This window comes from Diorhabda sublineata, chromosome 8, assembly GCF_026230105.1.
Source record: "Diorhabda sublineata isolate icDioSubl1.1 chromosome 8, icDioSubl1.1, whole genome shotgun sequence".
Lineage (NCBI taxonomy): Eukaryota > Metazoa > Arthropoda > Insecta > Coleoptera > Chrysomelidae > Diorhabda > Diorhabda sublineata.
Genome location: NC_079481.1, coordinates 805,638 through 819,416, shown reverse-complemented (window position 1 = coordinate 819,416; position 13,779 = coordinate 805,638). Strand labels below are relative to the sequence as shown.

The following is a 13,779-nucleotide window of genomic DNA, read 5'->3' as shown; positions in this document are numbered from 1 at the left end:
TGATTTCTATCGTTTTTTGTATAGTTTTTGATGAAAAATGTATATTGGACAAACATCCGAACCGTTTCAAAAGAAGAACCAACAAACAAACATTTTTAACTCGATTTTTATCGTTTCTTCGTAGTTTTTCTCAACAAATTTATGTTGGATACACAACTAAACCGTTCTAAAATAGAACTAACGAACATAAATATTGTGTACTTGATTTCTATCGTTTTTTGTATAGTTTTTGATGAAAAATGTATATTGGACAAACATGTTAACCGTTTCAAAACGGTACCAACAAACGTAAACATTTTTAACTCGATTTTTATCGTTTCTTCGTAGTTTTTCTCAACAAATTTATGTTGGACACACAACTAAACCGTTCTAAAATAGAACTAACGAACATAAATATTGTTTACTTGATTTCTATCGTTTTTTGTATAGTTTTTGATGAAAAATGTATATTGGACAAACATCCGAACCGTTTCAAAAGAAGAACCAACAAACATAAACATTTTTAACTCGATTTTTATCGTTTCTTCGTAGTTTTTCTCAACAAATTTATGTTGGACAAACAACTAAACCGTTCCAAAACAGAACTAACGAACATAAATATTGTTTACTTGGTTTCTATCGTTTTTTGTACAGTTTTTGATGAAAAATGTATATTGGACAAACATGTTAACCGTTTCAAAACGGTACCAACAAACGTAAACATTTTTAACTCGATTTTTATCGTTTCTTCGTAGTTTTTCTCAACAAATTTATGTTGGACACACAACTAAACCGTTCTAAAATAGAACTAACGAACATAAATATTGTTTACTTGATTTCTATCGTTTTTTGTATAGTTTTTGATGAAAAATGTATATTGGACAAACATCCGAACCGTTTCAAAAGAAGAACCAACAAACATAAACATTTTTAACTCGATTTTTATCGTTTCTTCGTAGTTTTTCTCAACAAATTTATGTTGGACAAACAACTAAACCGTTCCAAAACAGAACTAACGAACATAAATATTGTTTACTTGATTTCTATCGTTTTTTGTATAGTTTTTGATGAAAAATGTATATTGGACAAACATCTGAACCGTTTCAAAACGGTACCAACAAACGTAAACATTTTTAACTCGATTTTTATCGTTTCTTCGTAGTTTTTCTCAACAAATTTATGTTGGACAAACAACTAAACCGTTCCAAAACAGAACTAACGAACATAAATATTGTTTACTTGGTTTCTATCGTTTTTTGTACAGTTTTTGATGAAAAATGTATATTGGACAAACATCCGAACCGTTTCAAAAGAAGAACCAACAAACAAACATTTTTAACTCGATTTTTATCGTTTCTTCGTAGTTTTTCTCAACAAATTTATGTTGGACAAACAACTAAACCGTTCCAAAACAGAACTAACGAACATAAATATTGTTTACTTGGTTTCTATCGTTTTTTGTACAGTTTTTGATGAAAAATGTATATTGGACAAACATCCGAACCGTTTCAAGAAGGTACCAACAAACATGAATATTTTTAACTCGATTTCTATCGTTTTTTCGTAGTTTTTCTCAACAAATATTTGTTGGACAAACATCTAAACCGTTCCAAAAGAAGAACCAACAAACATAAACATTTTCAAATCGGTTTTTTCGTAGTTTTTAACCAAAAATGTATATAGGATATAGACCTAGGCCATTTTAAAAAATAACCAACGTATATAAATACTATTTATTTCATTTTCATCGTTTATTGTAGTTTTTATTAACAAATGTATATTGGACCAACACGAAGAAGGTTTCGAAAAGATCCAACGAACATAAACAAATTTATTTTATAGAATCACAGTATGTAGGGAACAATTTATATACTTAAGCAAAATAAATGAGATTAAAATTGTTTTCTCAATTTGTTTATAGCACAAATTAAATTCGATCGATAGTTTCAATCATCTTTCAACGTGCCCCCGAGATTCGGGTCGAGAATCGAAAGAGCTGCTCCTATTAAATGTATGGAACCTGTGACGAGCGAATCGTATTCCCCGGTTCGGTTTAAAAATTCGACGGTTTTTTCGAAAGACGGCAAAACTAAAGCGATTTCGACTTTTTTACTCCGATTTCCCTCCATTTCTAACCAAAGTTTCTTGTTCGCTTCGCATTGTACCAATTGTTTGTCTGCGGGGCATAGAAAATCCGCTGTATCTTTAAAAATTAGATACAAAACCCCATGAACGAATAATGACATTTGTTATTTGTGAATAAGTTAACCTTATATAGTAATAATTAATATCGATAGATAAAAAAGAAGAATTTAAAAACGATTTATTGATGATGAATGATAAAAAGATCGAAACCACGTATAAAAAAGAATATTATGAGACGGAAAAAGTTAAAAATAGGTTTTTTTCTTCTCTCTCTTTCGTTTTAAAAAATTAAAAAAGAAGAGCAAAAAGTTTCCAAATTACTAATTTAATAACAACGATCAAGACCACTTATAAGACATAATGCAAAAAGAAGACCGCAAATGAAATGTAAAAACGTCGAAAATTGTTTTTCTTCTTCTTTTTCTTCGTGTCTTATTCTCTGTTTAAACAAATTTTCGATTTTACGTCAACTAGATTGCGATTTTTTGCTTCCCAATGTGGAATTCAGCAATTGTTTTCGATATTCTGTAATTTTTTCGAATATTTATCAATTTTTATTTTCAAATTTCAAAAATCCGTTAATAACAGATGAAAAAATGAGGAAAAAAAAAGAATTTCCAAGCTTTAGACTTAATGGAACCGAATGATACAATAATCCAGGCCAGTTATAAAACATGAAACAAAAAGAAGACCGCAAATGAAATGGAACAACGTCGAAAATTGTTTTTCTTCTTCTTTTTCTTCGTGTCTTGTCTTTTTAATCAAATTTTGGATTATACGTCAACTAGTTTTTGTTTTTTTTTGTTTCCAAACGAGGAATTCAGCAATTTTTTTGGAAATCCTTTATTTTTATTTTCAAATTCCAAAAATCCATTGATTACAGATGAAAAAAGAAGAAGAAAGAGAAGAATTTCCAAATTTTAAACATTTTGAAATTGAATGATACAACGATCCAGGCCACTTATAAGACATAATACAAAAGGACAAATAAGAAAGAAGAATAACACGAAATAGAAGAAGAAACGTCAAAACCAGTTCATTTCTTCTTTATTTCGTCAAATATATACAGTACGATAAATAAATATTTACCTGGTTTGTCGTTGTAACTACCAACGTTCGGTATAAAAATGGCAACGTCGAAATCGCAGGTTAGTAATTCTCGAAAAAAAACATCGGCCCGTCTATCTCTCGTCAAATTAAATATCAAACAACGTTTCTTTTTCGAATTATTAACGTGCGATACGAACCAATCCCTACAGACGCGACAACTGTCCAAAGTGTGAGCGCCATCTAGATAAAACCTAAACAAAAACAATGACGATTCACGTCAAATATCTTTAAACTTGGATCAAAAAAGTGTATTTTTGAAAAAAAAATACTTTACGTGTGATTTTGGTGAGGTTTGATTTCATATCGACCCGGCCAGTACGTAATTCCTATCGATTTTTTGGCTAAATCAAAATCGAACTTTTTAAAATTTCGATTTTCATCTACAAATAAAAAAAAACGAAGAAAATAATTCGGAAAAGTTCACAAATTTTTGAATATTTTTCGTATATGACAAAAACAAGCCCAAATAGAAGCTCTTGGGTTAATGTTTTGCAATCAAATTCTATTTTGGAGTTTTTTCCCAATGAAAATATTTTCTTTTCACGAATCGGCATTTTTCAAATTTAAAAATTATATTCCCATCAATTTTTAAAACAAAAGATCAAATTTTTCCCTAAAATAAATATATTTGATATTCTTCTAACCTTTGTTAAGAAAAGCCTCTGCTAAAGCCAACGCCAAACTCGCATTAGTTTTACACACATTCAAAGGTATCCTATCATTTCCACCATAATAATCACAATCTACAACATTCAAAGTACACTGAAAAACAAAAAAAACTAAAAATAACACCCATTTACATATATATAACTACAACTACCTTCTTTTCTATGCTTCGTTCTTTAAAAATCCTGAAAACATTAGGTGGTTGAGGTACCGTTAGAGCCGTACAACCCTCTTTCATGATACCAGCTTTATGCCAAGCAATCGACTCTAAACTATCACCTAAAAGTGACATATGATCCAAATCCAACGGGGTTATTCCTACTACCAAAGTCTTTCTATAAGAAAATCGATTTTATTCACATAAATAAAAAAATTATAATGTTTAAATTACTTTACAATATTTGTACAATCATATTCTCCACCAATACCAACTTCTAATATCGCCACATCGACTTTATTCCCCAAAAAAACGTGAAAAGCCAAAATAGTCATAAACCGGAAATACATCGGCATATCAGTGAAATTTTCCTGAAAATTAGAGTTCTGAGAGAAGAAAAAAACGCGGAATAAGAGTTACTAACCTTGTTGTTGGTGAGAAGATCGTGTATTTTCCAAAAATAATGAGTGAATTCAGTTTTTGATATGGGTTTTCCGTTTATTCGTATCCTTTCACGAACTTCAAGGAGATGAGGTGATGAAAAAAAACCCGTTTTGCAACCGTGATTTCTTAAAATTTGTTCCGTATAAGCGCAAGTACTACCTTTCCCATTTGTTCCCGTTACGTGTACCACTTTAAGCTTATCTAAATCTTTTACATTTAGACCAGTTCTTTATAAAAAAAAAACAAAAATTCTAACACTCAATTTATTTAGTACTTAAGGTAATTACCTTTGCAGATAGGTTAAAACTTCCGGTTTATTCGCAACTTGTTTCAATATATTAGATTTTCCTGCGTCTCTAATATATTGAGCATTACTTTGTAGATCATTTAAAGCTGCTAAAGCGTCCTTTAAAAATACACAATAAACACAAAATTTTGTTAATTATTATTTCGATTATTACCTCGTAAGTTTTTTCACTCATATTTTTTTCTAATTTAACTATCGCACTAGAAAAACTTCTTGTTATCTTGGATAATATCAAGCATGGAGTCTTCATCGTTATTTATCTAACCTATAAACTCTCAAATCATCACATTCTAATTGATAAAGAAAGTGTTAATCAATAGTGTTTTTACATTTATTATACACTTATCACATTCTTTCAAGCGAAACATTTTTCAAGGTTAAGAAATTGTTTATATTTTTGATATTTGACAATTTAAATAAAACCACAAAACTAAGTCCAGAGCAGTGTTGAAACACCCTTAGAGCTAATGCTAAAGACATTTTTTTAAAAACTAACCTAATTGGTAATTACATAATAAATACAACTTTGTATTTTTTTTAATAGAATAATCTCAATGAATTTCATTATTACAAAAAATTTGATTCTATTTATACTTTAACACAGATCATTGAAAATCACGCTTGAACGCGTCCGAATTATCATTGGATATCTTAATGATCATATTTAACCATTTAAATTAGCATTGTGGGAAAATATTTTCATTATTCAATGTCCTTAGTGATGGGAATAGATACAAGGTGACTGCATTATTATATTTAATTAATTCATGTTTATCTTTTGGAAACAATGTTAATATCGCAATATTATTAACATGACTTATCTCGAAAGATACAAACGAACGCTTCTAGGTTTAATCGAGTTGAGAAATATTGAAACAATAATATTTAAATTAGTTTCACAAGATTTAGTGTGATTTTAATTAAGATTAAATCGTTTATAGAACAGAAAAGTGTCGTATCAATTATTTATTGATTTAGTTATAAAATCGATGGAAAAATTCATTTTTACTATCTTTAGATTGTACATGTTGTCCCTGTGAAAGCTACGTATTCTTAACCATTGGACATGAGCCGTCCCTGGACTTCAGATTGTCGTGCAGAATTATTTAATCCGTAAAATACAATTCAAAATGTTCGAATTCATAATTTAGATAAAATATAAGTTCTGATTTCGTTATAACTCAGAAAAGTGTATATTCACTATCGAGTTTTTTGCATCAAGTCCTGTATATTAGAGGTTTATAAGAGATAAATATTTGAAATAAAAATTGAGTGCTTCTATTTAATCGTCTATTAATAAGTTTTGTATACTTGATATAAATGATAGTTAAGTAAATGCTTTTATTATAATCAACAATTGAAAATATTTCGTACAACTCTGTATTTAATTATAATTCTGAAGGAATAAGTTAATTGTAGTGGAGGTGGTGGTGGTGGTACTTTCGAAGAACTGAGTCCGTTAATGATTCGCCAGTTTGAAAAGCTAAAGAATTCATCGGCGATCTTCAGTAAAGAAGAATACTTTGGACAGTGAACAGTGGCATTCAAAAAATAAATAAACTGTTGCTTTGTGGAAGGTTTTTTTTTATATATATATTTTGGGAAAAATGAAGAATGTAATGGTCGTTATAGGGCTATTAGGTAAGTCGAATTTTACAATAAAAATTTTAGTTTTTACATAATTATTTTTTATTATTTCGAATACTGATATTTTTGTTTAATTTATAATATTAATAATATACATTCGAGTTTCTCTTACCTATTTATAACTTTTATTCGAAATTTTCACACAAATATAAATATTAAAAAACTTATAAATGTCAAGGACATGTAATTTATATATTTATTTATACATTAAAATGTTATAAATAGTAATTATTTAATAGTTTATATAAGTTTTAGGATATATTTGTAAGAAACAATATATTTTAGTAGTTAAAAATATTACACTGACAAAAAATATTTATTAGATAACATCTGAAAATCCTTATTTGGTTATATCGAACTGCTTAAAGTGTAAATTTACAAAAAAACTTTTATTGACATTTATCGAATTACCAGATTACCATTTCCGTTTTTACCATCAAGAGAGTAACTTCCGGTTCGGCTTTTTCACGTGGATTCGTGAATTAGGCGAAAGATTTTATTTTTGAAGGACTAATTTTTAAAAACTAGGGGCTTGGGCGAAGAAGAGAACAAATACACTAAGAAAAAATTGTCAACTTTCCATTTTGGTTTATTGATGTTGTTAAGCCTCGACTCAGTTTTCTGATTAATCGGAATGTCATAAAATTTGACACAAAGTCTTTTGAAAGTTGGTACTTCGTAAACGTCATATGAAATTGACAATGACAGCGTCATTTGTGTGTCAGTCACACGAGTTATTGATGTAACAGGTTATCAACTGTCAGTTTTAATGCCGAAAACAAAATAAAAAACGATAGGATTTCAAACGAGTTAAACACAATGTATTAATTCATTAATAACTTTGATGCCAATGTATAAAAATGTTTTTATTACACGTATAATGTATATATAGAAGACTAATTGAAACACCTGCTTTTTTTACTTATTCATTTTGACTTTAAATATACTATAGTAGTTGATCTGCTGCAGTATTTTGGAAAATAATGTTTCGGTTTACGTATGACTCATGATGACTAGTTGTTTTTCTTGAAGCATATATCACATAATATCTTGTTTCAAACAAAAAAAAAATCTCGTGTTACATAATAGATTCTATTCCAAGGCTAACGTGACTGACTCCTCTTACTTTTCAGTTCCTGTTAATACATTCCGAATATCTACACTGACCTACTCTCATAACGAGCTGATTAATTTTTATACTCAAATTGGTACTTTAGTTGTTTGTTAACGTTCACAAGAATCTAATTCCAATAGAGATCTAGTTACATAACCAAACATTTTCACGATTTTTTCGAAACAATTGTACGCTACGTTTATATAACTTATTATAAAAAAAATATTTAATATCAAATTTGATCAAAAACCAGTTAAATGTTTGAGCTCCTCGAGCTTTTCTATCCTCCGAGGTTCCAGCTCGGTTCTGTACAGTCTCAAGCGTGCGCAATAGTGATAAAATGTCTCGAACGAGAAAGAAAATGGATGTTGTCAACACCGTAACCTAGGAATGTTTTTTCCCATATCAACTGTCTATATAGGCTTTAAACACAAATTGTAGAAGGCATTTATTTCGATATCGATTAACATTTTTGTGTTCTTATATTATTAGAATCGGAGACAAATTGGGAATACGTATTTTTTCAAATTTGACATTTGACACAAAACTTACTGAAATTTGATACTTGTTTGCCAAGCTCATGAGCGTCGAACACGTTACAGATTTTTTGACATTACAAGTACGTTCTGCAGTGCGAAAAAGATTTGTGGGGTTCAAAGTAAATAAAAAAACAGTACAACAATCACTGAAACTATCTGAAGAGTGTTTTATCACGTGAAATACATAGAAAACCTTCTATAAAAACAATTTAATCATTAAAGACAGATATCAACATCTCTTTAATTTTATTTGTTTTCATTTTAATCTTGACGTTAGACATTCTTGACAGTACACGTCACGAGTACGTTTTGTAGTGCGAAAAAGCTGTTTGGGGTTCAAAGTAAATAAAAAAAACAGTACAACAATCACTGAAACTAACTGAAGAGCGTTAAATCACGTGAAATACATAAAAAATGTTCTATAAAAACAATTTAATCATTGAAGACAGATATCAACATCTTTTTAATTCTATTTGTTTTCATCGTAATCTTGACGTTAGACATTTTTGACAGTATACGTCACGAGTACGTTTTGCAGTGCGAAAAAGCTGTTTGGGGTTCAAAGTAAATAAAAAAACGTTACAACAATCACTGAAACTAACTGAAGAGCGTTAAATCACGTGAAATACATAGAAAGTGTTCTATAAAAAAACTACTTTATGCCCATAGACAGATTTCAACATTCCGTCAAGATGCTATGTCGAATATAACAAAAAAAATCGATAAGATCTGTTGTAGATAAAAAACTGATGTTAATTGTTCATCGTTCTCTAAAGAAACGTGAACTTATTAGAGAAAGTGGATCGTTCGATGACCGTGAACTTTCATTTGTTTTACTATTAAGATCATTGAAGCGTGCAAGATCGTGAAAAAAAACATGAGAAGATCGAGAAAATCTAAGCACGAATCGTATTTAACGTACCGGCAACATTCAATATATTATCACTATTACTGTACGAGGTTTAAATCGAAAAACATCGTCACCATATTTAAACTAACGTATTTTGATCTATATTTTGAAACTATTCGTTATTTTTTTCTTTTCTGTATCGGTTAATCTCCACTATTACTTATTTAATTTGATTATTTTCTTTATAGTAATAAATAAATAAATTTGTGAATATAGTGTAGTGTATAGTGAAGTTAAAGCCGACATTTTTTAAATATGAGACAATCACACCTACTTACGCATCCCTATATATACAACAAGAATTTCAAGTAGTAATTAATTACGGTATTTTATGTTTAAACTGAATATTAATATCACGTAGCAGGATGTGTATTTCAACATTTTATTTTTCGTATAAATTATTCGCGCTAATATTACAATATTCAATGTATGAAGGTCTTAAATCCGCTAGTTGTTTGTAGTAAAGACACGAAATAACTTTTACCGATTAAAAATTCAAAAATTTTGGCTCAAAATTAGCACGCAGCTTCAATAAAAACCAACTCAGCGTTTGCTACCATTAATTCAGGAACCTACTCCAAAAGCGCCACGTTTTCTTTCTCTTCTCTTATTCTGTAGATTTGTCCTCTTCCATCGTTACCATCCAGCCACACGTTTCTTTCGTCTGACATGAACTCTTGGACTTAAATGAACGAATCTACCAGCCAAATTAGTGAAAATAAAGTAATTCTTGATGTAGCTGCACTAGATAGTCGTGATAACGGTTTGTGTTGGTTCTGATTTGCTATTTTTTTCTCAAAAAATGCTTAGAAATGTGCTGGAGGCGAATCCAGTTTCTTAGTGATTTTGGTTTTGTTAAGTTGGTGTTTCTGATTTATTGAGCTGGGCAAGCTCTAGGTCTGTAGAAGGGAGGGCAGATTCATATTTGATAGATATGTGTCGAATTGGTTGAAGATTTCTTTTTAAAACGTCGTTACTGATTACAGATATTTTATTATTTAATTTTCTAGTTAATGTTTCATCTTTAAATATCTTTACGTAACGTTTTTAAGAAGAATCTTCTGTAAACAACGAATTTCACGGTAAACTTATTCACTCGCTCGTGTCCGACATAACAAAACTCAATTTTAGTTATCTCTCGACTTGAAAGTAAGAGTAGATATTACGTAAGTCGAATTTCTCTCTGCTTCTGTTCCCACTGTAGAATTTACTTAATAATAATGGTCGAATCATACCGATTTTGATAAATTAATTTATTAAAAAACACGAAAAAAGTCAATTTTCACGATATTTATTAGTAAAAAAGTGAATATGAAATGTCAATTAGACTGAAACGATAACGTCACGTCATACTTATATTCTATGATTCGCCAAAAATTGCCTCAACTGAGAGCAATCTAGTGAAGTGTCAAATTACCATTTAAAAATGGCCGGCGTGGGGATAATACAGAGCTTTTGTGTAATTTGTGAATTATTATTATATATTATTGGATTTTACACCTCATTGTTTGTAGTTTCATTGGAAAAGGGCTTTTTTAAGAGTGCTAAACTTCCTTTAGGATACGTGACTTTTCTCAAAGATAAACTTTTTCGATGCAACGTCTTGAGGAATGTCCCATGGTTGGTCATTATTTAGAAACGTAAAAATGATCAGGATATTGACTACAGTTATTTTCATTAGATGAAAATTTGTCCTTGTATCTTCTAGATGCCATTTAGCAAGATTGAAATTCGTTCAACTTGAACACAACTAGATATAGAAATCAAGAAAAACTAACACGGATCGATTGTTTACCTTTGCTTTCATATTTTCGTTAAATACTTTCTAGATAATCGTTAATGTGAAAAATAGTATAATAAAATATAATTGTTCGACCAAACAGGTAATATAAATTTAATCTTATATAATTTTTAAACAATTTATCAAAAAAGTATTATTACATAATCACGACATGTGAATATATACATAATATATAACTTTCTATATGTACATTATCACTTAGAAGAGAAGGTGTACTTAGTATTATACCAGGTGTTTGAAAAGACCTTTCGAATTTTTGAATATTTGCAAAAGACAATTTTCATAGCAATATAGTTCTACGAAGCCAAGATTCTAGAAAATTCTAAGGGAACAGGATACACAGAAAGATGACAATCGTTTCAACATTCGATTTATGTTCTTCTGGTGACTCTGGATTGTGACTAATGACGAAGACAGTTTCATCATACTTATTAACGTTCTAATGAAACATTTAAAGTCTGATACCTCACCCTTTTTTAGAATGTATGTACGGTAGATGTAATCTGGACTAGGTTATTTCTTTTTAATGTTTTCAAAGCAAAAATCTGTACCGATACTCAGGATATTCATGGATTTTTAGGTTAGAAGTTGTACCCAGTTTTGTTTCTTCTTACACAAGATCGAAACATAGAAAAAAGTGTGGGTGAAACGTTTTTTTTGTTAAATATTTGCCTATGAATAAATTTGATGTAATTATAATTTATTCTATTACGTAAACTAATATGTCAAAGTTAAAGGTCACGTTTTATATGGTGTCTTAGTGTACACCCAACTTTTATTTAAAAGAAATCAAATAGTACGACTTTCTCCATACTTTCTATTCTAGTACCAGCATCTACATAGGAAACAGATACTTATCTGTTGTTTATTTATATCAGATGATAGAAAAAAATGCAAAAATTAGTTGAAAAAATCATATAATACAGGTGAAATAAATGATTACTATAAAATTAATTTTCAAATGTTATTTTTGTATGTACAAAAATTTGTACGTATCCAAATTGTAGAGAATTTTATGTTTTATAACAAGATGAAACTATATTTTTCAAAAAAAAAAAATGTTCAACCCTTAAAATTCAAAATTCAAAATAGTCATTACGAATCTGACAGTGATTTTCGTCATCTAGCCTTAAAAATTGAAGGTGAATAACATTTAGGAAATGTTGTTGATATTCATTATCAAACTACAATTTTTTTTCTATCGATTACAGAAAAATGCATTCAGAAATTTTCCAAATTAATAAAATAAACAGGAATTAAAAAAAGTATATATAAATTTGGTTTATACGGCAGCCATTTTGAATTTGAAAAATTTTTTTTTGGAAAAACAATCGCTCTAAATATATTTATATAAAAATATCAATTCGATTAGGTTATTTTTCGTTAAAGTTTCGAAAACTATTCTGGTTTTTTACGTACAAAAAATAAAAGAAATATCAACGCAATTGTTTTGAAATTGAATGTGAGGTTAAATTTTTTCGATCTTTGTTCCTGGACTATACAATATAACAAATTTGATTGGTACAGAACGATTTAAGTATTGCCACCACGTAATATACAAAGCTACAATACGTCATTTCCGGTTGACGTCACAACCAGCCACCATATTGTTTTTGAAGACAAACATTGCGTTTACTGCATCAAATATTTTAGTTTTAATTTCATTTGCTTACCAAATATATTCGTTTCAATAAAAAACCGATTTTAACCACGACAAAATGGCCGACGATTCAAATCACTCTGCTCTTCAAAGCAGAAATCTGCAATCTTTCGGTGTTTTAGGGGGCAGGTTATTTTCGTCTTCGTTTTATTGTTCGCCGTACTTCACATAGATGTCGTTTAACTTGCATTAAAGCCATCGGTTAACGGTTATTACGAGCGGTTGTATGTTTGGCGAATTATAAAAATACTAATCGATTTCTAGGTTATGTACAAGCTCAAAATGCAGTTCAAGAAGATCCTTGTAAAGTTAAATCTCGAGTGGTGGCTGATATAACGTATTGCGACCGATATTGGGAATGCGTCAACGGTCAACCCGAATTATACGATTGTCCGAACGGTTTGGTGTTCGCAGGAAAAAATAAAGGAGTAACGGAAGGATGCGATTATCCTTGGAGATCGAATTACTGCGACGGAAAACAACAAGCCAGTAAGAAACCGTTTCTTCTAATTATTATTATTTCAATATATAGGACAAACGTCTTTAAAAATTCGTATCGATTATAAGGACATCCAAATATTTTTATTTATTTATCAGATCCGCCGATCGGTACCGATCATTGCGGGTGGCTTTACGGTATTTTCGGACACGAAACGTCGTGTACAAGATACTGGACGTGCTGGAATGGAACAGTAGTCGAACAATTTTGCATCGGGGGACTTTTGTACAACGAAAAAACTCATTCTTGCGATTGGCCGGAAAACGTAGACGGATGCCAGAAACATCGTGAGTTAATTAATTTTAGTTAATCTAAGAGAAAAAAAAAAAAGCGTAATTACTCTTTTTCCAGCTCTCTGTAACGATGACCCTAACGGTAACGTACCCCTCGGAAAATCCTGCAACAGATATTGGCAATGCCAAGGAGGTTATCCTAGGCTCCAGAGATGTCCCGCGATGTTGGTTTTCGATCGGAACGCTTTGAGATGCGTCGTACCACCAACCGAAGATTGCGACGTACCTTCCACCATTCCGCCGCCGCAACGCGACGATGACGAACTCGACAACATTCCCCAAAATAATCCAAAGAACAGGGGAAAATCCGATTTCCCCAATCTACCACCTGGAGCTATACCCGTACCTGAGAATAACCAGAATAGAGCGAGGAATTGATCTTTGAAATCGATTTGTTAAATTTCAAAAGTTTTGTTTGCAGTTTGATCGAGATCAAAAGTGAGAATGTTGTGAATTTTATTACGATTATAGCCAGTACTTTATTGACAATAAAAAGATAAAAAACTGC

At 30.2% G+C, this 13,779-nt stretch overlaps 2 protein-coding genes across 4 annotated transcripts; one reads left to right on the top strand and one right to left on the bottom strand.

The window, feature by feature from the left end:
* Positions 1-1,698: 1,698 nt before the first annotated feature.
* LOC130447764 (folylpolyglutamate synthase, mitochondrial) lies at positions 1,699-5,240 on the bottom strand. 3 transcript variants are annotated; one of them, XM_056784752.1, is made up of 9 exons: positions 4,963-5,240; positions 4,789-4,907; positions 4,482-4,728; positions 4,292-4,428; positions 4,055-4,235; positions 3,879-3,996; positions 3,509-3,614; positions 3,214-3,425; positions 1,699-2,182 (listed from the first exon to the last, which is right to left on the bottom strand). In XM_056784752.1, exons 1-9 carry the CDS (start codon positions 5,056-5,058, stop codon positions 1,926-1,928), a joined length of 1,473 nt encoding a protein of 490 aa, XP_056640730.1. In that variant the 5' UTR covers positions 5,059-5,240; the 3' UTR covers positions 1,699-1,925. The 3 variants fall into 3 exon arrangements, with proteins under 3 accessions (XP_056640730.1, XP_056640731.1, XP_056640732.1); XM_056784753.1 differs by having other exon boundaries at positions 1,699-2,155; XM_056784754.1 differs by lacking the exon at positions 1,699-2,182 and adding an exon at positions 2,434-2,649 and having other exon boundaries at positions 4,963-5,174.
* An 815-nt stretch (positions 5,241-6,055) lies between these two features.
* Positions 6,056-13,779, top strand: LOC130447379 (protein obstructor-E-like). The gene is made up of 4 exons (XM_056784174.1): positions 6,056-6,449; positions 12,744-12,968; positions 13,077-13,265; positions 13,330-13,779. The coding sequence occupies exons 1-4, from the start codon at positions 6,416-6,418 to the stop codon at positions 13,647-13,649; spliced, it is 768 nt and encodes a 255-aa protein (XP_056640152.1). The 5' UTR covers positions 6,056-6,415; the 3' UTR covers positions 13,650-13,779.